This window comes from Gavia stellata, chromosome Z (assembly GCF_030936135.1).
Source record: "Gavia stellata isolate bGavSte3 chromosome Z, bGavSte3.hap2, whole genome shotgun sequence".
Lineage (NCBI taxonomy): Eukaryota > Metazoa > Chordata > Aves > Gaviiformes > Gaviidae > Gavia > Gavia stellata.
In genome coordinates, this window is record NC_082637.1 from 20417834 (window position 1) to 20443399 (window position 25566).

Below are 25566 nucleotides of genomic sequence, written 5' to 3' on the forward strand. Positions count from 1 at the left end.
TAAAGGCAAGCCTGAAGCTAGAAAGCATTCAACTGGAACCCACTTTCAACTCAGTAAGTTATAATAACCCAGATCTCATACTCCCTAGCTCTACAGCTCACCCTAGCTCTAAGTTTTCAGTAGCCATAAATGATTTTTCACCTCTTCATGAGGCTAAAGAACTCCCTAAATCTAAAATTTAGTCTAAGAAAGCCAGCTAGGTTAATGGGTTAACTACACTGAGGAGTATATACACACTACAGTCATTACTTTCTCACTAAATTCCAGAAAACCTGTGTTGCTTTAAGGTTTGTAAAACGTTCAGACTGAAGAAAACCGATCTGGATAGCCTATATTGATTGTTTTTACAGAACTACAAGTACTTTAGAATTAATTTTTTTTAAAACCTCCCTCAGCATGGAGGCCGTAAGTGATTGTTCCAATTATATACTTCAATCCCCTGCACAAAGGCAATAAAAATTCACTGTGTGAACCCTACAAAAGCATCATAGAAGTATCAGAATAGACTGTAATCACTGTCAAGTATGATTCTAAATGGTAATTTTAGATACCTTGGCAGTTAAAACAGCTGTCCATACCACTCCTTAAATGTTTACACTCTAAAGTAAATTAGCTGCAAGTCAGATGTTTCTCCACTGCTTTAGAGACAAAAAAAATGCACTCTCAATTGACTTTTTATTACAGGAACTTCTTCAAATCTAAAAATGGAAGATAAAATCAAGCAATTCAACAGATTATCTAACAGCAACTGAAATGCCTCTTCAGAAGTCCAAAACTGCACAGAGCTGAAATTGCTAGTTCACCTGTACACATATCAATTAAGGTACACATGAACCCTACTGTAAAAGAAGTTTTCCTGAAGTTGTGCTGAAGATGTATATGTCAGCACATGTCAAAATGACAAACTTCAGACTGTTTTCCTCAAAAGTGTAACTATACTAATGATAACAACTGCTGTGTCTACCTTCTGTTTACTGTATAGGACTAATGCAAGCTTTAATAAATAAGCATTTAAGGGAAAACTAGAGTAATGCATGTAGAAGTTCTGCAGATTTCTGTTTAATTGTTTTAAATTACTGTTCCCATCCTTAAACAAGTTTAATATATACTTCTTAGTGATTAATTTAGCATATACATTTTTCAGAAGACCAAAGATTATGACCATCTCTAACATGGGTTGGTCAACCACTGCAGGCAGAAACAACAAGATGTAGTTTCAGGTTCAAGACTATTCTTAACAGTTAAATTCTGGTTCTCTAAACCAGCTCAAACCTTACTAAAAACTTAAATATAATCAGGCTTAAAATATTGTTAGAAAAACCTACTGAAGAGTTAAATTGTTCTTTGTAAAAAATCACATGGTCTTGAAAACACTGAGCTTCTTTTCTATGAGCAACTAGACTTTCAGCCTGTGTATCCCATTTTGAAGGGTTTAATGAGTCATCACATTTTTTTTAAATCTAAGAAAACCCACTAAGTCCAAATTACACTTATTTCTGTAGAAAGTATAACTAGTGACTGTTGCTTCCATATAGGTTTGTGCACTCCACTACAGTGGAATTTTTAACATCACAAGTGTTTAAGTTAGACTAATGCATTCTGAACAAGAGATGCATTTATTCAACAGCATTTTGGAAGCATGTAGTATTTTTTCTCCCCAATGATAAAAACCTAGACTAACTAATACAGTTTAAATCTTCATCTCCATTTTTTTCTGCTCCTAAAACAAATGAGATTAGCGATACTAGCAGTTAGAGATTAGTTCCAGATTTTCTGTGCAAACAAAGTAGCAACGGCACCTTTCACATGCATATCACTATACACACATGGGATTTTGCCTATGTAGACTATCTTCAACTCACAATCACAGTGCTGAACTCTTGGAAGGCATACATTTTACTCCCATCACCAAAGCTCCCTATATAGTAGCTACTTACAGAGAAAATGGGCAGGGTGAACCCCACTGTGTAGAGGACAGTGGATGTGATGGTACTGTCATGGAACGGATACTTGATGCTGTCATCATTACAGAAAAAGCCTCTCTGATACGGTTTTATTTTGGCCAAGTTTAGAACACCAAGGGGTAAGCCAGCTGTTGGGGGAAGGAAAACAAAAACAATACATGTGGTTAAATTAAAAAAAAAAATCATTTTTAAACATGCATGGAGGAAGCTACCAAACATGCAAAACTCAAGTCTCCTAGGTATCATGCAATGCACACACTTAGCAAATCCTGTTTCTAGAAACTTCTCTCTTCTAGAAGTTTACTTCAGAAGGACTCTGCGGTTGCCCACCAGATACAGAAGTTAAGAAAGTATAGAGAGTTCAAAGTCCTTTCATCAGTAAGGTGAGTTGCCACACACTGAACTAAGATTACGTTTAAGAAAAGCATTTGCCACTCACATGACTGAATAGTTATTGACGACAGGCTGCCTTCTGTGCCCCTCCTTTTGTCACCACCCCACAGCATTGGCTTGTATCTCAATTACCAGCCTTGTTCTATACACTATAATCTGCTCAGTGCTTACCAAAAACAAGACAGAAATAAATACAGATTTTGTCATAGTTAGGGAGTTAAAGATTTCATGCAAGTAGTTTCCATGCAGGTAAGGGGAACAAGAGAACTGCAGAGATATCAATGGGAAATACGGACACTCTGAATGGACTGCGTCTCAAGGTAATGATGTTTACACTTTAATGCAACTCTTAACACAGCTTTTGTACACTTTGGAAGATTTCTGCATGAAAATAACTAAGTTATTAACAAGGAAACTGAGACTCAGGTACCAATGATAGCTCTCTGAACTTACACTGCATGATCTATTACCTACTCCCTCTCTTACAAGTTCACTTCCACAATACTGGCAGTCATGCCAAAGAAGCCATCAAGACCTCTGACAATTACATTCAGGTCTGTACCTTATTTGTGACAAAAATAATCAGCTGGGGAATAGACATTTGCAGGAGCAATGACCTCAGGAAACTGAAGCTTATCATTTTATTCTACTTTCTCTTACCCCCTTTTCGCTTTGCATTTTCCCCAACATCCATGTAATATGCAATTCTGCATATAGACACTCTATATGTAAATTAGATGGTAAGTGCAATTATTGCAGCAAAAAAGACTACTCATGGTATAAGCAAACTGCTGTACTGAAACCAAAAAACATTTCAAAGAAGTTCACATGATGAGAGATCGCTTTGATTTTTGGTGACACCTGTTAAGATGACTATCAGATAAGTCACTTAAAGGGGTTTTAAATAAGCTTATTCCTATATACTTCATTAGAAAAGATATCAAGAGTGAAACAGTAAGAACAGAGTGATAATTCGAGGCCCCTTCTTTGGGCTGCTAAGTTGCAGCACAGAAGCTCATCAAGCACATATTGAAACTGTGTAAGTGCTTGGTAATACCCCAGCTCCCAACTCCTCTTCTAAGGAAATTGCTATGGTCACAGAAGACAGTTTGGCAGGAATTTAAGCCTCTTACAGAGAGGGGTTTTTTTCCACAAAACATCTGAAATCCTAAGGACTGTCCACACTTAGCCTTAACAACCGGGGATGCTGACGCAGCAAAGCACTTCAGCAGATGCTTACCATCCCGTACAGCAAAACTGAAGAAAATGCAAATGGCACTATGCTTGTTCAACTTCAAGCGCAAAGTTTTTCATTAAATAGGATGATACACTTTTGAATCAACTGCATCTGAAAGGTTTCTCTCCCTCTTCTGCTTTAATGATGGAGAAAAGAGCTAGAGCTTGACAGAATGCAGATGGCAGAAGTAGCCAGAACAGAACTGCAGCCCTTCAAATACCAAGGGGGCCACACTGAAGAACCCAGAAAGTTCACTTGGATCAAAGGACATTGCTGCATGTTTGCATGTCTGGAGCCAATTTTCAGCTCCACTCAAGGCCGTGGCAAGATTGCACTAACAATAAGTCAAAGGCCGTGGCAAGATTGCACTAACAATAAGTCAAAGGCCATGTTTCCCATCTTCATCTCTGCTATTGCATACCCAGCATCAGGATGATGGAGTGCCAAAGCCATTACCTATTTGATACAAATCTATCTTCTCAAACAGGTCACCAGATTTTCACATGTGGAAATATCACATCCTTATAGTTAATTTAAGCAGCAGCTTGTGTTTTGCAGAAGTTGACTACTTAACAAACATACATACCTCTGTTTTCCAAGAAAAGCTGCTACAATGCAACACCTAGAATTTTTCTATTTTGTTCAACTACGTTTTCAGCCTTCCAGCTCAACCCCTTTTAGCCGATATTGCTTAGCTTTTACAGTAAGATTTTGAGGTATTTTGCATTGGTTTTGTTTCTGGGTTTAACTTCATCAGGATGGGCTACTTCATTTTTACCAGCTGCTGAAATATGTCCTCTAAGTGTTCCAGTTCAGAAACTAGAAGACACTCCAGCAATTCACTTGCAAACATGACAGAGTTCTTAGCTCAAGAATTCCAAATTTCTTGCCACCAAAGTACACAGGTTTACAGTCATGGGTCATGTGGTTTTTTGCAAGAGAGATTCCTTTAGGAACTGGAAGAGAGCTATTACATGAGTGTACATGAAAAAGAGAAAGTACCCCAAGTTTAACAAGCAGTGTTTTAAGCCTAATTGGTTTGAATATGAAGGGGTTTTTTTGTTGTGAAACTGCAGCAGGAGAGAATTGCTCACTCTGTTATCTAGTTAAGGCAGAAGCTTGAGGGCTTCTTTTTGTTTTAATTAGGGAGAATTCCTGACAGTAAGTGTTATGCACTCAGTTTTCATTAAACAAAGAGGAAAGGAATTCGAGATTTAATTTAAGCTTTCTTTTCTTCCCATTAAATAGTCTTTGTTAGGTGAAATTTGTTTATAAAAACAGTGAGAACTGTTACATAACCAGCAGTTATCCAAATTTTTCTGGTGCCTATACATTTAAATATTTCTTAGTACATTTTTGTTCCTTTCTACATTTGTTTCATTGAAAAAGGATGCACCGTTTTTGTTAAATCAGACTGATTTGAATACATTATGCAGTACTTAGAAAGTACTTAAAAGTGTGTAATCTAGAGTTGGAATTAAGAAACATGTTTTTACTTTCAACCATGAGATTCTGGGAAGGGCAGAAGAAAAGCAGCAAATAAAGGGGTCAGATGAGGACAGTCACCAAAGTGACTGCAAAAATAATTTATATAGTCCATAGTAAAAGAATACAAGAAATTGGAAGTTTGTTACATGTCTTACACTAGCTGCCCGTTTCCATTTTTTACATTATGTTAGAATTCCTACTGCAATCTAAATGATGCACTGCTTTCCAGCAGCAGAGTAGAAGACTTTGTGAAACGGTGTTTAGTTGAACGTTAACCTACCCCAAACAAGTAGTCACATTTCTACTATCACTCATTTTACAGGGAAAAAGGACAACACTTAGTACATGTAAGCAAACAGTCCTGAAGTTTTCACTGTAAGAGAAAAAACCCACTAATGTACATAACTGGCCAGCATTGTCATCACAGGTGCCAAGCATCTCCATGACCTCTAATCAGGCTGACTATACACTGAACTTCAGAGGAATGCATGCGCATTCAGTTTCATTACCTTCTACAAACTGGAGAAAAGGGTGACCCAGCTCTAATGAAAGATTACAAGGCTAAAAGGCAATCTTCCAGATCAACTCTCATGCCTTGTTCCTCTTCACAAGGTACCTCCTCTTCCTTTTTACCTAGCCAGTACCAGCAGTAACCTCTGAGGGTGCTCTTCTGATCTAGGTAACTCTATACCTTAAGGGACTATAAAGGCTCAGTTGTTATTCATATCCTCTAAAGCATGACCTTCAGCTGTAAAAAAAGACTCTTCCTTGAAGTTCCCCATGCTTCAGACTCAGAATTGGAGTTTCTCTATTATCTGTTAAAATTTGTCTAGTTGATCTTGGCAAGGACTAGTGACCGACAGGTTCTGGGCTGTTTTAGAGGTCGTAGCAAGAAACAGACGGCAGTCCTCTGATCTGGTTTCTCTTCCCTTTAATTATACAGAGAAAACAACCTGATCACACAAGTGCCCTGGAACTGGCCCATCCAAGACTTTGTAAAAGAATGGGAGGCACTTCTCCTGTAATGCTCACACAAACAGACTCTGGCCAACCCTGAAAGCTACAGCAGTAGTAACAACGTTGACTAGGAAAGGAGACTGCAGAGATTTGAAGCCTTTACCTATGAAAGAAAGGTGAAAAAGCTTCACACACGTGGACAAGAATAGAAGCACACAGGATGGAGAGGGAGAGGAGAGAGGCAAGACTGATATTTGAATTACAGAGCAGGAGTTGCAGGGAAGAAACAGCCTTAAATTTTTGGCTAGAACTGTAAGACCAGGGCAACACACATTTGTACAGAGTGAAGCTAAGCTAGCTGAAATAGTTACATGGGGCTATGCTCAGTTCACAAGGAGTTTCCAACTCTGATTTGTAGGTTCAAGCCAGTTGTAGTGTAGTTTCTATTGAAAACCTACAGATAATTCACAGTAATATCACTAGCCTTCAGGGAACTCGTCTTTAATCACATATGGCTGGACAACACATGACACAAAAGCCTGTAAGGAAGGAAAGGAAGTCCAGGCTGGGAGACAGGAGAGGAAGTCACTGTGAGAATGGTTCTCCATCCACAAGAAAGGGTATATCAGGAAAAAGCAATAGCCAAGGGAAGGGGGAAACAAAGTCTTCCTTTGGGGGGGGGTGGGGAGAACTGTTTAATGAAAAAAGTTGATTTGTTATATTTTAAATACTTTTTCTAAGATGAAAACAAAAAAGTCTTTTAAGTTCCACAATTTATCCTACAAATGGAAGTGCTGGACACCAAGCTATGATCTTTTTACAATGTGTACAACACTGCACTATTATTCTGATTTGTGGGATTTACCACACCTGTAACTTTAGAGTGAGGTGCTTAAGTTTAGAGGCATAAGGAGATGGATTCTGATACTCAGGTGCCCATTTGGCTTTGCCACCAAGCTGCATGGGATATTTTTCCCAAAAGAGGGGAAAAATAGCATTTATAGCTGAATTAGCCTCTTTTACAGCCAGCAGTTGCCATAAGTATTTAAGACCAGCAGAGAATATTGTTCAACAGGAGGTAGCTTCAGGGTCTGAAAATACTGTCTGTGTTCTACTTAAAATTTAGGAACATTTTCCTAGTTACGTCTATGGACAGTTTTAGGTAAGTCTTCTATTTTAAGACTATTTAAGTTTTACATCTGAAAGGAAAGAGACTTCTGAAGATTCTAACCATCTCAGTTATACTGTACCGTCTAGTTCAGAGCTATGTGTGGTGCTCACAAAACCTGGCTACACTTTCAAGAGCAGCTCAAGACAACCTAGACTGTCCTGCCCTTCTCCCACCTCTGGCCATCCACTGCTATCCCCTTCCTTGCCACAGCACTAGTTGTGAAAACACAGAATCACAGAATCAGTACGGTTGGAAAAGACCTGTAAGATCATCGAGTCCAACCTGGGGGGGGGGGGGGGGGGGGGGGGGGGGAAGAAAAAAACACACAACATCAAAAAACCCACAAAAGAAAAAAAAAAAAAAAAACCACAAAACCCACGCCACACAACAACAATAACAAGCCACAACCCACCCAACACCACACAGCACCATGTCCATCAAGCTACATCCCACAATGCCACATCCACACGCAACACCAACCTGTCCAAAAAAAGAAAAAGCCCATGTCCACACAGCACAGGTTTTTCAGGAGCACTTGCTCATCTGGCAGAGTCCATGACTGTTAGAGCTGGTGTAAAGAACAGAATAGGACCGTGTAGTCAAGGGGATGGAAGAAGGGAGAACAAGGACAGATGAGCCATAGTCTCAGATCAGCTTAAAAACCTCATGAATTTGTTTCCTGGTCAGTGGCGCTTTCTCCTCCACAGTTTTAAATAGTTCAAAGGAATGCACTGTATTTTTTGTAAACATCCTTTAAATCAACCCAGTTGGCCTCCTTACCTGTGGAAGCAAACGAATCTTCACTTGAGGCTCTGTGTCATCTTTAAAAACTTGTACTGACTTGGTGTTTCAAGTTCTCCAGGACGCAAAAAACTCCTACCTGGTCCTTAAATAAGAATTTCTTCTCATTTAAACAAATGAATATCTAGAAACTGGGAGAAAGGCAGTTACCCTTAAGGGAGACTATGGCAAATTAGAATATTCTAGCTTGATTATTAACCAAAGTTTTTTCCTCATGCTGTACTGAACTCACAAGTAAGTGCTAATTAAAAGAAACTGTACTAGACTAACATGAGACTGAGAAGAATTTTTATGTTTCTCTACACTTATCCTGAAAAACAGGGTCAATACATTCTGCACTTGATGTGCTGACAGGAAGTCAGCATCAGCTTTTGTAAAGAAATACACAATTTCCAGTTAAGGTGGCCAGTGTCAAACAGGAATTCTGGCCGTATCGCAGAAATAATCTCCATAAAACACAGCAAATGACAGCCTCAAAAGAGATCAGTTATTCAGCTAAAGGCTCATTTAAGAAAAAGGTGCTTTTCACACCTTATGTTCTTATTAGAGAGATGATGCTGTTAAATAACCCCACAGACAGATAAATGCCATGATTCTGAGCTGAACCTATACAGCTGGTAATTACTACTGAGGGCAAGGGAGAATTTAAGTTCTCCAACTCTTACACAGGTATCTTTACTTTTATTTTCGGCCAGGGTAACCATGTTTGCTTTGCTGCTCATTTTGCAGTGTACAGTCTGGGGTGAGGAAGTATGCAAGAGATTTAAAGAAACTGAGACAGGTCAACCTCATGCTTCTGGAGAGCATTTGGGAGCATCTGTAAAAGAGACTGTTCTTTGCAGAAAAGCAGATGTGCTGAAAATTTTTTTCCACAAGCAGTTAAGAGAAAGAATCAACACCTCTTGGACAGGAGGTTCTGGGAATACAGAAAACTATTAAGAAGAGATTAAAAATATAAGAAAGTATTTTGACATGTAGAGGTGAGGTACAAGAGGAAAATCAATACACTACTTATTTTCAGTAGCCAAGATGAGTGGGTAGCTCACAACTCACCCCCTAGCCACTAAAGAACTTTATCTTACTTTTCTACCCCAAGGAATGCAAAATATTTCCCATACCAGCACACTGATTGTTCTGATAACGCCAGAAGCTGTACTAGGCTTCAGTAAACAGGATATATGCATTTAAAAGCATGAACTACATTCTAACATCTGCTGCTATGCTACTTGCAACTATCCACTACTTACATTTTTATTTGTTTTCTGATCTATGATTTGGCTAGCAGAGAAGCCAGACCAGCAACCTGGGCCCGCTGACGACAGTTTCACTAAACAACTCCCTCATTGTGCCTTACACTTCTGGTTGAGCCAAGGCAAGGGTGGTGGAGGCAGGAAGGAAAGGAAACCTTCCTCTGAGCTGGACCAGCCTCAACAGAGGAGTGCAATTTCTAGACTAGTCCTTTAGTAAAAGAACTACATCATATTCTAGTTTCTCCACATTCAACAGTTTAGTACTACATGGGAGCACTAGTTCAGTTATCTACATTACCAATCCATTAGAACAGTCACAACACTTGTTTAAAAATATTCTCAGACAAGTGTATTCTCCTTTATAGCTGTTTCAATCAAAAAAATGGACTTTTAGAAGCACTAAGTACCTGTTAAGTGTAAAAACCATGCAGTTGTCTCTCCTATGAGCATTTACAGAAGTACAAATACAAAACAAAAAAATACAGAAAGACAAGACAGTAATATATCCTAGTCTGCTCTAATGCTTTCACAGAGAAAAAAAACACGCAGCTCAAGTGAGCCAGTTGCAGGTCACAAGGAAAGGCTGTGCCACAGGCTCTGCTCTGTTCAGGGGCAGAGAAGGTTGAAGTTGATCAGCCGATCGACAACCGCCTGGAACTCATTAGCAGTTCACCCAGTGGGGCAGAGGCCAATTGTCCTGATTACGGACAGAAAGATTTAAGACCCTTAGACTAATAGCTAAAAGTAAAAGACACTGGGGGGCGGGGAGGGGGGGAAGGATGGAAAGGGAGAGGTCAGCAGGCCCTTGTGTTGCAATGCTGCTCATGGAGTAGGGAAGAATCCAGCTGGCTGGAGCCAGAGCAAGCAGAGAGTGACTTCTCCCACTATAACCCTTCCTGTTTAGGGGAAATTAAATATTTAATCAGTGCCTGCATTATGTGCTTAGCTCACTGTTACAGGCTTTGACTGTATTGTCTAGAGAATTAAAAAGCCAACACATAGAAAACCATGTATGTACTTGCCCCCCAAAATCCAGATCTTCTACAATCTACCTAAAGCACTGGGCTTATAGACAGGGAAAACAATACAGCAAAAGAAACTGAACTATCAAGGTCAGCTGTTGGGAAGGGAGGGATTTTTTTTTTACTGCAGGTGACACCAACTCCGAATTTCATTTAAGACCAGTGCTCTTTTAAACTCCAGAAGTTATAACTATTTTTCCATTTTAATCTTTGTTTTGTGGGAGTGCACAGCAAGAGGCTTTCAGAGTATTTCACATATAGCTACACGCCCTAACCTGAAATACCATTCAGTCTCTAGAAATACAATAGGCAATTAGCTGTTAGGCATGTAAATGCTCTTTTTCCAATAAATATTTTTAGTTATCAGAATCACATTTTTTCATGGTACACTGATGTTTGTAGTGTCTAACAGTACATTTTGGGAACATAAGCCCTGTATTAAGCTAAATAGAATTTTAAAAGGAATTCTAAATAGAACTTTAAAAGGAAAAATTACAATACCTTATATATTTTAGAGCTATCAGAGCAATTGTTTTGTACTGATTCAGACGACTTCCTGAGAAGTTAATTTAACCAGAATTTGTAAAAAATTTATATAAGATTAGTCTTGATACTTGAGTATAATAAATAATGCCACAGCATAGAAAGTCTTCCAGTACTCATAATAGAGCAGATGTCACTTTCTAGTTTCAGTAGAAGTTATCAGCATTAGATTTGTGATCTTAGTTTCTATATACTAATGATTAGAGATTTCATTTTCTAGTGCTGATGACTGAGTCTTAAGATCAAGATGAGATGGGAAGAATGACAACAGATTGAGTCTACAAGCAGAAATTGTGGCCTCACTTCCATCCCAAGGATCTCCATTACCACTAGACGCAGCCACCATACTGGCTTGGAGTGTTTTAACTGAATACAAGTACTGCAGTACAGGCTCACCTAACAAAACAAAATTGAAGCCTTAATTTCCCTGAGTCAGCAAAAAGCTACAGAACTCACTCAAGAAACACCAAGAAGGGGAGACGCTGACTAAGATGATGATTTTTGGAATTTAATGGGGAACAGTTCCTGACTGGAGCTATTTGCAGGGCTCAATCTCACTGCTTCCCCTGTGTAGCTCAACATTAAATGCCCTTTGACCACCTAAGGGCCATATATGCTCCCCGTTTAGCTCGCTACACCTAAGAAGGTTCCCTGGTTATAATTAGAAGTGTTCCATGGTTGTAATTAGAAGTTTATTCTCTCAGGTCTCTCCACCACTAGCTTTCAAACCAGCCCCTTCAGCTTAAGGTAAGCATAGTCCATTGCCCTTCACATGCCTTGAAATAAGGTAGATAAGCTTAGATATGTATGTGTTCCTTATCATCCCAGTACTCCAGTTTCAGCAAATATTTTACCTACTATTAAGTTTCACTGATACAGTCATCTAAGACCCAGTCAGAACAGGCTTACAGTAATCTGCAGATCTGCAATAACAGAACAAAGTTATAGGGACAAAAAAGCACTAAGATTAATTTGAGGGAAAAATTCCATCTTATTCTAAGAGAGGCAGAAGCTACCAGAGATGCCGAAATTTGATACATAATCCCTTCTACATTTAAGGCAAAAACTGAGCAAAACTCCTGTTTGGTACAGCTCCCTCCTTCCCTAGGAAAGGGATCATGTAACAAAAACCTTTGACCCTAGGGATGGCTACCCACCATGTCAAAGCTACCTTATGAGATCAAGCAACCCCCATGTGGCCGCTTTGAAAGATGCATGATTAGCAATGGCAGCCGAAGGGGAGGAGGCACTAAAATCTAGGCTAAGTCTAGCAAGATCCATTGTTTCAGCAGCAGCATTACAGAAATAAGGCTGTATTGATATGGCTCCTGCATACCTTTGGTTCCATTTACGAGAATCAGGGTTTACAGCCATTCCAAGTTGGGTGCCCTGACATACTTGGCTCTTTTACTTTAAAATTAAAAAAGCTTTATTTTCCTGTTCACAGAATCACTAAGGTTGGAAAAGACCTACCTGTAAGATCATCAAGTTCAACCATCAACCCAACCCCACCATGCCCACTAAACCATGTCCTGCAATGCCACGTCCACACGTTCCTTGAATGCCTCCAGTGATGGCGACTCCACCACTTCCCTGGGCAGCGTGTTCCAATGCTTCACCACTCTCTCAGTAAAGAACTTTTTCCTAATATCCAATCTGAACCTCCCCTGGCGCAACTTGAAGCCATTTCCTCTTGTCCTGTCACTCATCACTTGGGAGAAGAGACCAACACCCACCTCTCTACAACCCCCTTTCAGGTACTTGTAGAGAGTGATGAAGTCTCCCCTCAGCCTCCTCTTCTCCAGACTGAACAACCCCAGTTCCCTCAGCTGCTCCTCATAAGACTTGTGCTCCAGACCCCTCACCAGCTTCGTCGCCCTTCTCTGGACACGCTCCAGCACCTCAATGTCCTTCTTGTAGTGAGGGGCCCAAAACTGAACACAGGATTCGAGGTGCGGCCTCACCAGCGCCGAGTACAGGGGCATGATCACCTCCCTACTCCTGCTGGCCACACTATTTCTGATACAGGCCAGGATGCCGTTGGCCTTCTTGGCCATCTGGGCACACTGCTGGCTCATATTCAGCCGGCTATCAAATAGCACCCCCAGGTCCTTTTCTGCGGGGCAGCTTTCCAAACACTCTTCCCCAAGCCTGTAGCGTTGCATGGGGTTGTTATGACCCAAGTGCAGGACCCGGCACTTGGCCTTGTTGAACCTCATACAATTGGCCTGGGCCCATCGATCCAGCCTGTCCAGATCCCTCTGCAGAGCTTTCCTACCCTTGAGCAGATCAACACTCCCACCCAACTTGGTGTCATCTGCAAACTTCCTGAGGGAGCACTCAATCCCCTCATCCAGATCATCAATAAAGATATTAAACAAGACCGGCCCCAAAACTGAGCCCTGGGGGACTCCACTTGTGACCGGCCGCCAACTGGATTTCGCTCTATTCACCACAACTCTCTGGGCTCGGCCGTCCAGCCAGTTTTTTACCCAGCGAAGAGTGCACCTGTCTGAGCCACAATTCGCCATCTTCTCCAGGAAAATACTGTGAGAAAGGGTGTCAAAGGTTTTACTAAAGTCCAGGTAGACAACATCCACAGCCTTTCCCTCATCCACTGGGTGGGTCACCTGGTCATAGGAGGAGATGAGGTTGGTCAAGCAGGACCTGCCTTTCATGAACCCGTGCTGGCTGGGCCTGATCCCTTGGTTGTCCTGCACGTGCCCTGTGAGCTCCCTCAGGATGAACCTCTCCATAATCTTCCCTGGCACCAAGGTCAGGCTGACAGTTCCCCGGATCCTCCTTCCAGCCCTTCTTGTAGATGGGCGTCACATTGGCAAGCCTCCAGTCATCTGGGACCTCCCCCGTTAACCAGGACTGTTGATAAATGACAGGTGTTGCCAGATATCAATATGCCACATGGACAGGAGATGCCAGAACTGTGTTGAAGTACAACACAAATAAAACTGAAGTACCTTAACATGCTTCTGAGTCAGACTGCTTTCTTGGTTACAGCTTTTTAAAGCTGAATCAGCAAAGTCTGTAACAGAGCAAGACCAGCCTATTAATGCTTTCTGTACTGGTTGTTTCAAATCCTGTAACTCAATGTGACCACAGAAAGAGTGTTTGATAACTGCACCAGACAGCTTCTACATTATTTTTCTGTATCATATACTGCTAAAGAAGCCTACTTGGGTCTATTTTTGGCTTCTATATGAACAAGCAGTCTTGATTTTAAAAGCTGGACCTGACTGTGCTAGAAGGATTTGTGTACCAGAGAATCTGGCAAAAGTAGTTTGAAAGACACAATGCAAGTTTATCAATAGACAGTTTTTAGTTCTGTGCCTCTGAGATCAGTCTCATAACTTGGAAAGGAAAATTGACCCCCCAGACAGTGGGTCAACTCATTAGCAGTTGATTGTTAAAACAAGAAGAGATGAGCAGAAGATCCTTAATATAAGCAGCAGAGTTTTCTTCCAGTTTTTAAACTGCAGGACTACACCACTCTGGCTGGAAAATTGCTTGTGGGTCTACTCATAGGTGGGACTGATTGCTGCAGCTGAACTGATTAGTATTTCCTGATGTTTGGGCAACTATATTGTTCCAACAAAACAGTCTAAGAAAGCATCTTGCTTCTTCAGAACAGCTTTCAATGGTTTTAATTTTTGTTATAAAACTGGGCTAAAACTAATCACTTGCTAGAAATTCAGATAATGGATGACTAGTGTTTGTGGATTTTTCAGTTGTCTTCAGTCAACTGTATTACCTGATTACACCCCAAGAAGGAGGAGCTTCCTTTGCGGGATAGGGAAAAGAATCAATCCCTGGCACCACCACCCCCCCAAGCAAATACAGCAATAATCAGGCCCATACCAATGAATCTGACATTTTTAAAGCCACACTTCTGTGGGTGGTATATCTTGCCGATAAGGTTCTATGTAATTCTGTTCAGCATTTCTTTTCTTTTTTCCTTCCCATCATCCAAGGTGAGTTTGTTATAATTCTCCTGGACTAATTCTGGAAAGAGCACTATCAGTTGTCGAGAATAAATCCAAGTAACCTGGAAGGCTACAAATACAAAGCTCAAGTTATCTCTCATCATCAGGTACCTTCCGGAGTTAGGTCACCTCTTCGTGCTACCTGCTTCCAGGGCTCCAACACAGTCACAGAGGATTATCACAGCTTTATCCTGTAATCAGCATCTGGTCAGTGCAGCAGTGTCCCTATGAAAAACTATGCAGTAGCAGGCAACCAGTAGTCAACTCTTTACTTCCCTCCCACCAGGGCCGTGATCTTGCAGGTTTCAAACGAAGCTGCTTTCAGTCAGTATGAGTTCACGCTATCCAACTCTTTAAAACCACGTCAGTGTATTGAATCAGCTCAGCACAGGCTCAATAAGTACCCAAGCAGCTATAAAGGTGAAGCAGGACCTCTTCAACTATGAGAGATGAGCTATTTTATCATTTAGCTGTAGTGTAGTACTTAATTTTCTACAGAAAATATGGTAGAAGCCCCTTCCCTTCCCTCCCATTCCCTTAAAGCAAAGGTCACCACCTTCACACAAGCATGCTGCAAGAGCCCTTTTGTCTGTTTAAGGTTAACAAGTCACCAGGACTCAAACAGCTGGTAAGGAAACTCACTGCTGACAAGCACCTTCCTCTATTACACTAAGAGGAAAAAGTACAGTGCCAAGTTCAAGATTTAGCTCTTGGGAAGGCACTGGAAGGTGAATTAGGATTTATCCATTACTGTAAAAAGCAAGTGCAAGAACTTATCTTTTTGAGGCAGGGGTTAGCCAGAGTACAAGACAATTTAACAGCAATACCTGGCAGAGCAAGAACCCAATTGTTGACTTTGAATAGCGTTCATTAACTAGTTGAGTTCTAACCTCAAGCTTTTGTGTAGGCTTCCTAGCAAGACGGAGAAAGCTTCTGGGTAAAGCATCTTTCTTTATGTGGGGGAAAATAAAAAGTGACTATTGCCAAGAACAGTAACAAGGGACAATGTCACAACCAGAGTATTCGGTCTCGTGTGTTTGAGAAAGCACAGTAGGACAGGGAAGATTTTTTCCCCTGGTTTAGGTGACAGATGTGTTTCCAATGAACTGAGACGCAGCTTAATGAGTATCATCTCATGATACCTGATGGACAGTGTCATTTGAAGACCAGCTGCTCTTTCATATGAACCTGTTACAGCTTAACAATGTATTCATGCACTAGAAAAAAGATTTATCATCCACGTGACTTGGAAAATAAGGATGGTGACACATACGTCAGTGAGTCACAAGTAATAGGGGAGGAGGTTTTATTTGAACTAGGGCAATCAGGAAGTGCTAACCCACATAGAAGGAGGCCTTCCTTAATTGACAAGCAATACCTTAACCATCATGGAGATGGCTGCCTTCAGTGAAAGACAAGAGTAAACACTCCCAAAAGGGAAGAACAGCACCTAAAGCAAAAACATTGTACAGTCTGCAGTCTGTGCAGAGTGGTCCAGCCATCTCACTCTCCCAGGTCACATACTGCAAAAGCAAACTGTCCTATACACATGCATCTGCTGTTTAGCATATTGCCCTGTACCACACAACATTCCAGCAGTCTTTAAATAGTAAGCTTAAAAAGTGATGCAAGCATTTAGTACTTCTGGGTTTAGTTCACGTGTTTCTGTTTGGAAGACTAGAACTGCTCCTTCCCTTACCCAGAAGCAGTTTCAGGATAAAAAAAAAAAATAAGGCTGCCACAGTCTCACCTTCCCCACCACCAGCCACCTACCAACCTCCTTTTTTGCACGGGTACTGCTTGCCGCTCAGGGCGCCTCAACACCCAAGTAGCAGATAGCCCCATTGCTAGAGAATGGCTGGGCAGCAGGGAAGTTTTCTGTTGGCTTCTTGAACCAACACAGGGTAGGACATGGAGAGGAGAAAAAAAATGAAATACCTACACATATTCCAAATATAATTAGATTCTACAGCAGTTTGAAATTTAACTAAGTAATTCTTTACTATTTCCAACATATTGTAGGAGAGTGGATCATAACAGTGAAGGGCCAAATTCTTTAGAAGACATAATTTTTTTTTTTAATCTTAGGTTGTACGTATTCTTGCATTACACCAGCAATCATGTATTGACGAGTACGCTCCCTAATTACTTAAAATAGCTTGTCAGTGATTGTACAGTCAGGCAAGGGACTAAGGAAACACAGTTCTGTTGTATTGCATCCCTGCATTGAAGTTCGGCATAAATTGCAACAAGCACAGACCAGATGCAAGTTGTCCTAGAGTCTAGTGTCACGGAGAATGTTTTCCTTCTTGCTCCAATCACCTCTGCAGAACTTGCTTTAATCTGACTTGGTCTTAGTGAGAATTTGGTTCTTCCACTGATTACAGTAATATTACCATGGGTTTCCCAACTTTGTTCTTTTAAGTGTTGTTTACCTGCCTTAATGAAGAAGGAGCCTGATTTGCAGTCAAACAATAGACCTGTAAGAGTGGCACAGAGTATATGCATAGTGCCTAATGAAGACATCAGTCACAAGCTAATTAAGTTGTTCTAATAAGCTGTTATTTTTTGCATGACAAATTGAAAGTGTAACTAACAAACCATAAGAATCAAGTCTCAGTATCAGCAAAAAATGGGTTTACTATTGTCTAGAAATGTCATTCTGTTTACACATCTGTGCCATACTATACAAAATGTCTCCCCACCACAAAATCAAGAAGGGACAGGTAACGAAAGTATGCAGGAGAAGGAAACCCTGCAGTCCAGGCCATTCATGCTTTCCAGTGACAGAAGAAGCTGACCACTGTCTATCGGACCACACAGAGTAAGGGAGCTGTTGCCTGCAGCACTGCAGAGCTGTGTATGGACATGCAGCATGCACACACCCAGCACTGCAGATCAGCACACACTCCCAGAATGCAGATACAGCCACATCGCACTATTTAAGGACAGATACTACAGAAATCCGCAGCTTTTTGGTGGTGGTTTTTTTTTTAGATTACAGAGTATGAAACCAGTTTAACGCTGAAACATTAGTAACATCTAGAAGGAAAGCGTTATCATCCTGATAAGAGAGAGTTTTTATTTATTGTCTCAGGGCACCGAAGACTGCTTTCCCTGAATTCTCTCTCCCTTACTGGGTAGAAAGGTGGATGAGGGAGGGAGTTTCCTTAAGGCCCATTAAAAGCAACCTTAGACCAATTTGGTTGCCTGAAACATTAAGCTATTAGATTATCTAATAGCTTAATGCCACATAAAGGGGGAGATGTTGCTCCCTCCTGTGCTTCCTGCTTTTTCTTGATCTCTTTCTTAGTCTCTTAACGTCTGCTCCATCTTGGGCACTTGTCAGACCCTTCAGTAAACCCATTAAACCCATTTAATCACCAAAAATCACAGTAAAGCTCCTGTTTCCTTCCTTCCCTTTTGGAAAACTTGTGTTGGGAGAGTTGAACCTGCACAAAGAATGGTTTGACTAAACCAGGAGCAAGTAAGTCACAGATGTACACAGTCAGAGTCATGCACTTCCATTGCAGTGAGCTTATGGATAAGTCAGGTCATTGTAACTTGAAGTGATATCCTTAGGTTTTTTTCTGCCCAACATTGCTGAGACAATGAAATTAATTTTTCTTCCCCATCTTCACTTACTGTGGGGAAGGTGAGGGCAGGAGAGGGAGGAGAAAAAAGGCAAGCTCAGTATCAAGTGACAGTAAGAGTTACCTTGGGGATTGTGAGTATGCTACTGGCAGCCCTTTTTGTGGTAGAATGGGCTACCACACCTCAACTGAAGCTAGCCTACATAGTTTCAAACTTTCAGTATGACACAGTTAAAGAAGTTTTTTCTTGGAGGTTTCATGGTCTTGTTAGTGGACATACCAGGTATCAGATTATCAATACCTGCAAGTCACTTTATCTGGGTGGTTACCTCAGTCATTTGAGCAGATATCAAAGCACACATGGGGGGGAAGGGCAGGGGAAAAAACACGAGTTAGAATAGAAGTCCATGATCAGCAGGAACTACTCTTCTTACAGTAAAAAAAATTAAGACAGAACCCTCCTTTAGACCTATGTTCTTCTAAGGGCCTGTCTTAATCATACAGGAGCCAGGGAGAAGACGAAGGGAATTTGGTCCTATATCCAGTTATCTTTCCCATTCCTACACTTATTTGTCTCAGCTAGAGTTTCACTGAAACCTGTAACTCAATGTGTTTAAAGTTGCAGGTGTCAAAAGACTTCATGTTATGCACTGCCTGCATTTTTCCCCCTACTAGTAGGAAGTAAACAAGCCCAAGGGAAAATAAAAAGTCTGTCAACCCTCCAGCACACTGAGGCATCAGATTAGGTCATCTGTGATCCAAATGCTACACGAGGGCAGGGAAAGGTCCGTAAATTGATACTACACTGCAGGGCAAGGTCCAAGAATCTACACCCCAGGTAGTAACCTGGGGCAGGAGCAGGGCAAACCCCTCATTCTTTTAGCTGGATAACCCTCGAGCCATATGCTTCCTATAGTCTTGATTTTAACATATTTTGTTTTCCTTGATTACTCAAGATTACTTAAGATACGCACATATGCTTCAAACAGACCAAAATATATGCATAGTGCAAACTTTTGCCTGATTATGAAGATTTTGTAATGATAATTAGCAGGACAGACAAAACTGCTTTACTGGCCGTAAAGATAGCATGGAAGTTTAACCCTTGCTACAGCAGAGTTTCGTAAAACTTCTGATCTGAATAAAGATTGCTCCTACTGTACTACATGGATCCACTGTCATTCTCCAAAAGCTCACTCCCATATAACATTTACTCAGAGCAATGCATCACTCACCATAATTTTGTTCTTTAATGCCATTTAGCTAAAAGGTACCATTGCTATTTGAAGCATCTAGTAAGATGAAGTGTTGCTGATGCTACAGACATCTTCAACCAAAAGGGACTTCATGAGCCAGACCTGTTTGACTGAACAACACCCACTGAAGAGGACGAGAAGGTGCTCAGATTTATTACAGAAGTACTGCTCTCATTTGATTAAGAAGCAAACATCCAAAACTAACACTCCCTGAGACCGACCAAGAAGTAAAGTACATCTTCAGAGACTGAAGACACTTCCCAGGCTCTCAACACCAAGAGGTCCAGAGGAGCCACAGCCCTTTACAGAGTAAAACTTCCCCTTCACCGATCGATAACTAACATCATTACTCTTTACACCGTGTCATTACGTGAAAGGAGAAAGTTAATGCAAGCGGACAGGCCACGATGCAGTTTTAACAGAGCGAGAGTTCGAAACAGAAGAAACCAACCTTAGGAAGGTGCTGTTACTCGGACTAGCTAAGACGAGCACCTGCAGAGCTGCGCTGGCTGCGGCCGTTCAGACACACGGCCATCACCGCACCGCCGCGCCACTCCGGCCCCCACGGCCGCCCCTCGCTGCTGCGCGCGGACACGAGGGGCAAACCCCCCCCTCTCCTGCGGACCCCGTCCCGCCTTCCGCCCCGACCTACAGCTTCAGCTTAGCTCCGCCGAGACCGCATACAACTCAAGCCCTGAAGTGGGTCGCTTCTCTACTGCACAACACCTATCGTGCCACCTCTGCCGGGCACCGGGAGGAAGGGTCCTTCCCGCGACGCCGGCCCCTTTCAGGGGGTAACAGACCCCTTTCAAGGGTAACAAACCCACCCCGGGCTGCAGACACCTACCCTCCCCAGCACAGGCTTTTGCCACAACGGCTTTGCAGCCGACAGAGGAGGTTAGGGAAGGAAGAGTGAGAACACCAGAGATAAGAGGGAGTTCCAGGTGTCAGTGGATAAGCGGCAGCAGCTCCCTGCCCCCAGGACTCTTCCCTTCCCAGCCCGCGGCCCCGGCAGCGACCAGATTCCTCCGGGCGAGGGGCGGGAGAGCGCGGCGCCGCCGTCTCCCCGGGGCGGCGGCGACGGGAAGAGGGAGGCGAGAGGGAGGAGGAGGAGCGGGGGGGAGAAGGATCGGCAGGCAGCGGTGGAAGCGGCAGACAGGCAGAGCGGAGGCGCAGGCTGGAAGAAGACCCGCTCCGGGGTGGTGCCTGGCGCCGCGGGGAGGGGGAGGTGAGCATGCCATTAGCCCGGTGCCGTGCGGGGAGGGAGCGGAGCGCAGCGCCCCGCGGACGGGTTCCCTCGCCCCCTCCGCGGCCCGCCGACCTACCCAGCACCACGCAGACCACGTCCAGCGCCACGAAGGGCAGCCGCGTCCTGTCAAACATGCTGGCAGCGCCGGGCGCCCGGCGTCAGGCGCGGCGGCGGCGCCTCCTCGCGCGGCGCGGTGACAGCCTCGGCCCCAGGGGCGGGAGCGGCGCGGAGGCGGCAGGGAGGGGCTCAGACGCGGCGAGGCGCTGCGCTGCGCTGCGCTGCGCTGCGCTGCGAGCCAATGGCGCCCGCCCACCCGCGATCCCGGCACCGCCGCAACCGCCGCCGCCCGCACTGCGCTACTGCCGCTACTGCCACTACTGCGGCGCCCACCGGGGCTTTAAGGCGGCGGGGGGGGGGGGGGGGGGGGGGGGAGGGAAGAGCGGGCTGGCGGCGGCGCCTCCGCCCGCCCCTACCCGCCGCCGCGACGCCCCACCCGGCGGCCGCTCTCCAACGGCAGGCTGCGGCCGACCAGTCGCGCCGCGGCCCGCCCCCCGAGCGGCCCGCCTCCCGCCCCGCCCCCGCGGCGGGAGCCCCGCCGCGTCAGGGGACCCCCCGGGCCTCAGGGGCCGCGGCCCGCCCTTCGCCCGCCCGTCTGAGGCGACGGCGGCCCCTCGTCCCCCGCCCGGCCCTCAGCGCGCGTCCCCCCGGCCCACCGTGGTGGCGGGGCTGCCTCGGCGGTCGCCCGTGCCCTGCTTCCACCTGCCAGCCCGGCCCGGTCCTGGGGCGATGCGGGCCGTCGCACCGGAGCGTGGCCTGCCCGCCCCCCCGCGGGGCTGCCGGGGTGACCAGCACCCGAGAGGGCTGTCGGTGGCGCCCGACCCCGGCCGGACACGGGGACTGCAGCCGCCGGGGCGCCCCGGCCTGCCTGCGACAGAGCTGAGGAGGGGTCCTCTGCTGCAAACACGGGGGCTTTTTTTTTGCTTTTTGGGTTTTTTTAAACAAGGAAAAAGCTGCTTCCACCTCTGGAAGAGTGCTGGAAAATTGCAGAAGAGCCCAACCCAAAACCATCTTTATCCTTTTTAAAGGCTTTTATCTGGAAAGAAAATAGCGACCAACATCAAAAAAACGTTTTCTGCATTACCATGTTTTTATTGTAACATCACTTACCACAAAACAGACAGCTTTATTCACCAGTGTTGTTATTGCTCTTGGGCACAAACTTATCACTCACACCACTGAGCACGTCGGTGTTTTGTTCTAGGTAATTGCAGGCGGGATGAGCAGGCTTCCCACATTCAAAGCGTGGAGCGTAAACTTTTCTGCCATTTCTGATGCATTCACCCTCTAATTCTGTAAACAGCTCCACTTCGTATTATATCCTAGAGGCTGAATAACAGGTTTGGCAGATCAACAAGGGAAACAAGTTCTTGAGGTGGAAATGCCTCACTAAATATGCTGTATCTTCGATTTCAACCGTGCTGCCTAAAAAGGTACATTAAGCAGTTCCATATAGAATATATAACGAAGTTCCACACAGCAGCCTGTACAGGAGTTCTTGACTTCATCTCAACGTGTAAGAAGCATCCCAGCTACAAATCAAAACAGGCAGTTCTAGAGGTTAAAACCACCCTCGATTCCTGTAAGTGCAGTGTAATTTACAGTGCGCATTTTCCTGTGCAAGTACTCTGGGATGGTCTCGTGGAGGTAGAAACTCCAGTGTTGTCTTAAAATGCAGAACGTAATGGAACAACTTTGCGTGCAACCTGGCAACGATGAAAACGCGGCTTATCTTTCTGAGAACTGCTGCTGAAAGAAAAGTGTGCAATCTGCTCCGCGCCTCACAAAGCGGGGGATTGTTCACAAGGTATTAAATGAGTAGATAACACCCCCAAAATTGCAAGATGGTTAGAAAACCCAAAAGACAAGCAATGCAAACATTCCATGCACAATTGCCGTAATTGCTTTCTTCAACCTAAAAGCATCACGTTACTCTTGTTCAGCTTAAGCAGCAAACAGCTCTCCTGATCCACACCCTTATGCAGTAAATTAGAGACCAAAGAGACTGCGCTAATTTAAATAGATCTCTTCCCAGAAGAATGTAAGCAAGACAGTGATTACACTTAACAACACCTGGAAATTGGGCTGCAGCAGCACAGCATTCACCAACAAGAGAAATTAATCATGCTTTATTGTCCTGCAGTTTCTACATCTCTGTTTCACCCTTGAGACGTAGCTTGCCTAAGGGAAGAGGCATCTCTGCAATCTTCTGCCAGAATTCAGGAAAGAAAGCAGTCACCCGGATCCTCTCCAAACTTTCCATTGCACAAGGGATGTGAGCCTCACTGTTGCAACCCTGTTCCCACCACTGGGCTTGCTACGTCTTGGAAACCCCCAGCTGAGTGCAGTTTGAGGGATTAGGTTAGCACTGCACTGCTTTAGGCTCTCTGGCGGCTTTTCTGGGCCTTCATATGCGGACAACTATTAGCCATGGAAGCACACCAACCCGAGCACTTTCAGCCTGAATTACTACTCAGATTAGCAAAACCCTACCGTTCCTCAAGGGTTTTGCTAGTACAAGTCCTGCATCTTCAGGTATGTTGTTATTTCACACAAAACGGATGTTTTGGTGTAAAACTGAAAAGAAAAGGAAAAAAAAAAAACCCTGCATGCTTAAGCACCTTTAACAAATAATAAGAGTATCTGCGGCAGCAACAGTGCCCAGGGTAGCAGAAAGGGCAAACTGATGGTGCTTGGTCAGAGACAGCTGGAGCAGTATGTTCCCGAGGTCTTGGAGGATGTTTGATGATAAACAGAAGTAGAAATCACGTTCAGCATCAGTTGGAGGTTTGGGCTTCTTTAAGTATACAACACAAATATCAGAGCTTCTAAATTTCACTTTCTCCTGGTACTGTGGGAGTTTTGTACTATCTTCTCACTTCGTGGCATTATTCCTGTCCAGGCTTTGCTTGGTATCTGTCCCTTGCAGCAAGGCACTTAGGATGTCCACCATTCTTAACCCCCATAGTGACCCAGTGATGTCAGATCAGATCCACTCATAAGCTTAGCAGGGTCTATGCTAAAGAACATTTTTGAACCGGGACCCGAGTAAAATGAAGGCAACAGACAAAGCTCATATTTTATCCCTTCATTAAATTTTCATCTTAAAATAGTCTAATATTACTCTCTATAATTTAGACTCTCCTAAATACCTTCCACTCTCACCTGCTCTCGTTTGGTATGGTTATTCAGTTTTCAGTTGTTTCCTTTTTTTTTTTTTTTTAATTGTATATTTTTGTTTGTTTAATGGAGAGCAGTAAGCATCAGAGAACACCAAGACCAAGTAAAAGGCCTGTTCATGTCTTTGTTTTCTTCCGGTTCTTCTAGAAATCTTCAGTTTTTTGATCTTCAGTGTTTGATCTTCAGCGTTTTGCCCATCCTCCTTAAAAGTTTTGTGTGTACTAGGATTAAACTCCCAGGAAGTTTATCATCAGTCTTTAGTGGTACTTGTATGATAATTAATGAGTACTGACCCAACAGGACTCTTAACTGCAATTAACATTCGTATAGATCAGCAAATAGTAAATGGTGGGACTTTCCCAGGCTTGTTTCTCTGTAGCTTGATTTGGGGTGGCAGTCAATAGCTCTGAATGAGCTGTTACCACTCAGGAAAGGGATGAGAGGGTCATATGGCAGACAGTTCTGGGAAGCCATCCTCTGGGTGTTCAGTGGAGAGATCACCAGGCTGACCAGAGCGCTGGGAATGCTATTAGGAACCACATCGAGAACAATCTGTCAAATACCATTATGACGCATTCCTGAATGCCAGCAATCCCACATCAAAATGGGTAAGTAGAAGTAGAGAAAGCTCAAAGGAAGACAAAAAAGAGTTTTAGAACTTGTACACAACAGCTTCAATGCAAGAGAAACAGAAGTAGAACAGGGTTTTTCAACACGGAAAGGGAATGATGGGAGAGGAATAGGCTTTATAAAGTACAGATCTATAAAATCATGAAAGGTGTGGAGAAGGTTAAATGTATAACAAGTATTCACTGCTTTGTATCAGATAAGAACTAAGGAGAACCTATGTAAAGTGTCAGACACCAGGACTCCTCCTTTACATGTGAATATTGTGGAATTCATTGTCTTAGGTTGCTGTGGGGCACAAAATTACAAAGAAGCCAAAAGGCACCAGGTAAATTCGTAAAGCATAGGTCCACTGTTCAACAGTGGATCCTGGTAGTTTAAGAGTATCAGAACTGCTGATTTCCCACATTTAGAAAGGTCTGCTGGGGAAGGGTCATTCCACAGGGCCTGTTTCTTAAACTCCCCCTAAACGTCTGCTGCTGGGCATTGTTGCACGATATCGGGCTGAATGGACTTGATCTGAATCAGGTCTTCGTATGTTCAAAGCTAGTGAATGGCCATAGTGTAAAACTGCAAAATACATTAGTAATAATTAGCAGAGAATAAATAGTTCAGACTTGTTCGCAATGTTCTGTCAGATTCAGACTCTGCAACACTTTTGTGTGGTAATTTAGAATTTATATGCCAAAACCCCACTCACGCAGTAAGACTTGCAGAAGAGGGCCAAGGAGGAAAGTCTGCCAAGACGGCCCTCCTGAATTTCTTACATCATTTGTCCAG

The 25566-nt window shown here is 43.5% G+C and overlaps 1 protein-coding gene across 2 annotated transcripts in view; it reads right to left on the bottom strand.

The window, feature by feature from the left end:
* The window catches only part of PLPP1 (phospholipid phosphatase 1), a 69986-nt gene extending 48902 nt beyond the window's left edge, over positions 1–21084 (bottom strand). Inside the window, exons 1-2 of one of the 2 annotated variants that reach the window (XM_059833239.1) lie at positions 20999–21084; positions 1938–2092 (exon numbers count right to left, since the gene is read on the bottom strand). In XM_059833239.1, coding sequence (XP_059689222.1) covers positions 1938–2092; positions 20999–21056 — 213 coding nt within the window. In that variant the 5' untranslated portion in view covers positions 21057–21084. The remainder of the gene's footprint in view (positions 1–1937; positions 2093–20998) is intronic. The other variant, XM_059833240.1, reaches the window with a different exon arrangement.
* Positions 21085–25566: the final 4482 nt, after the last annotated feature.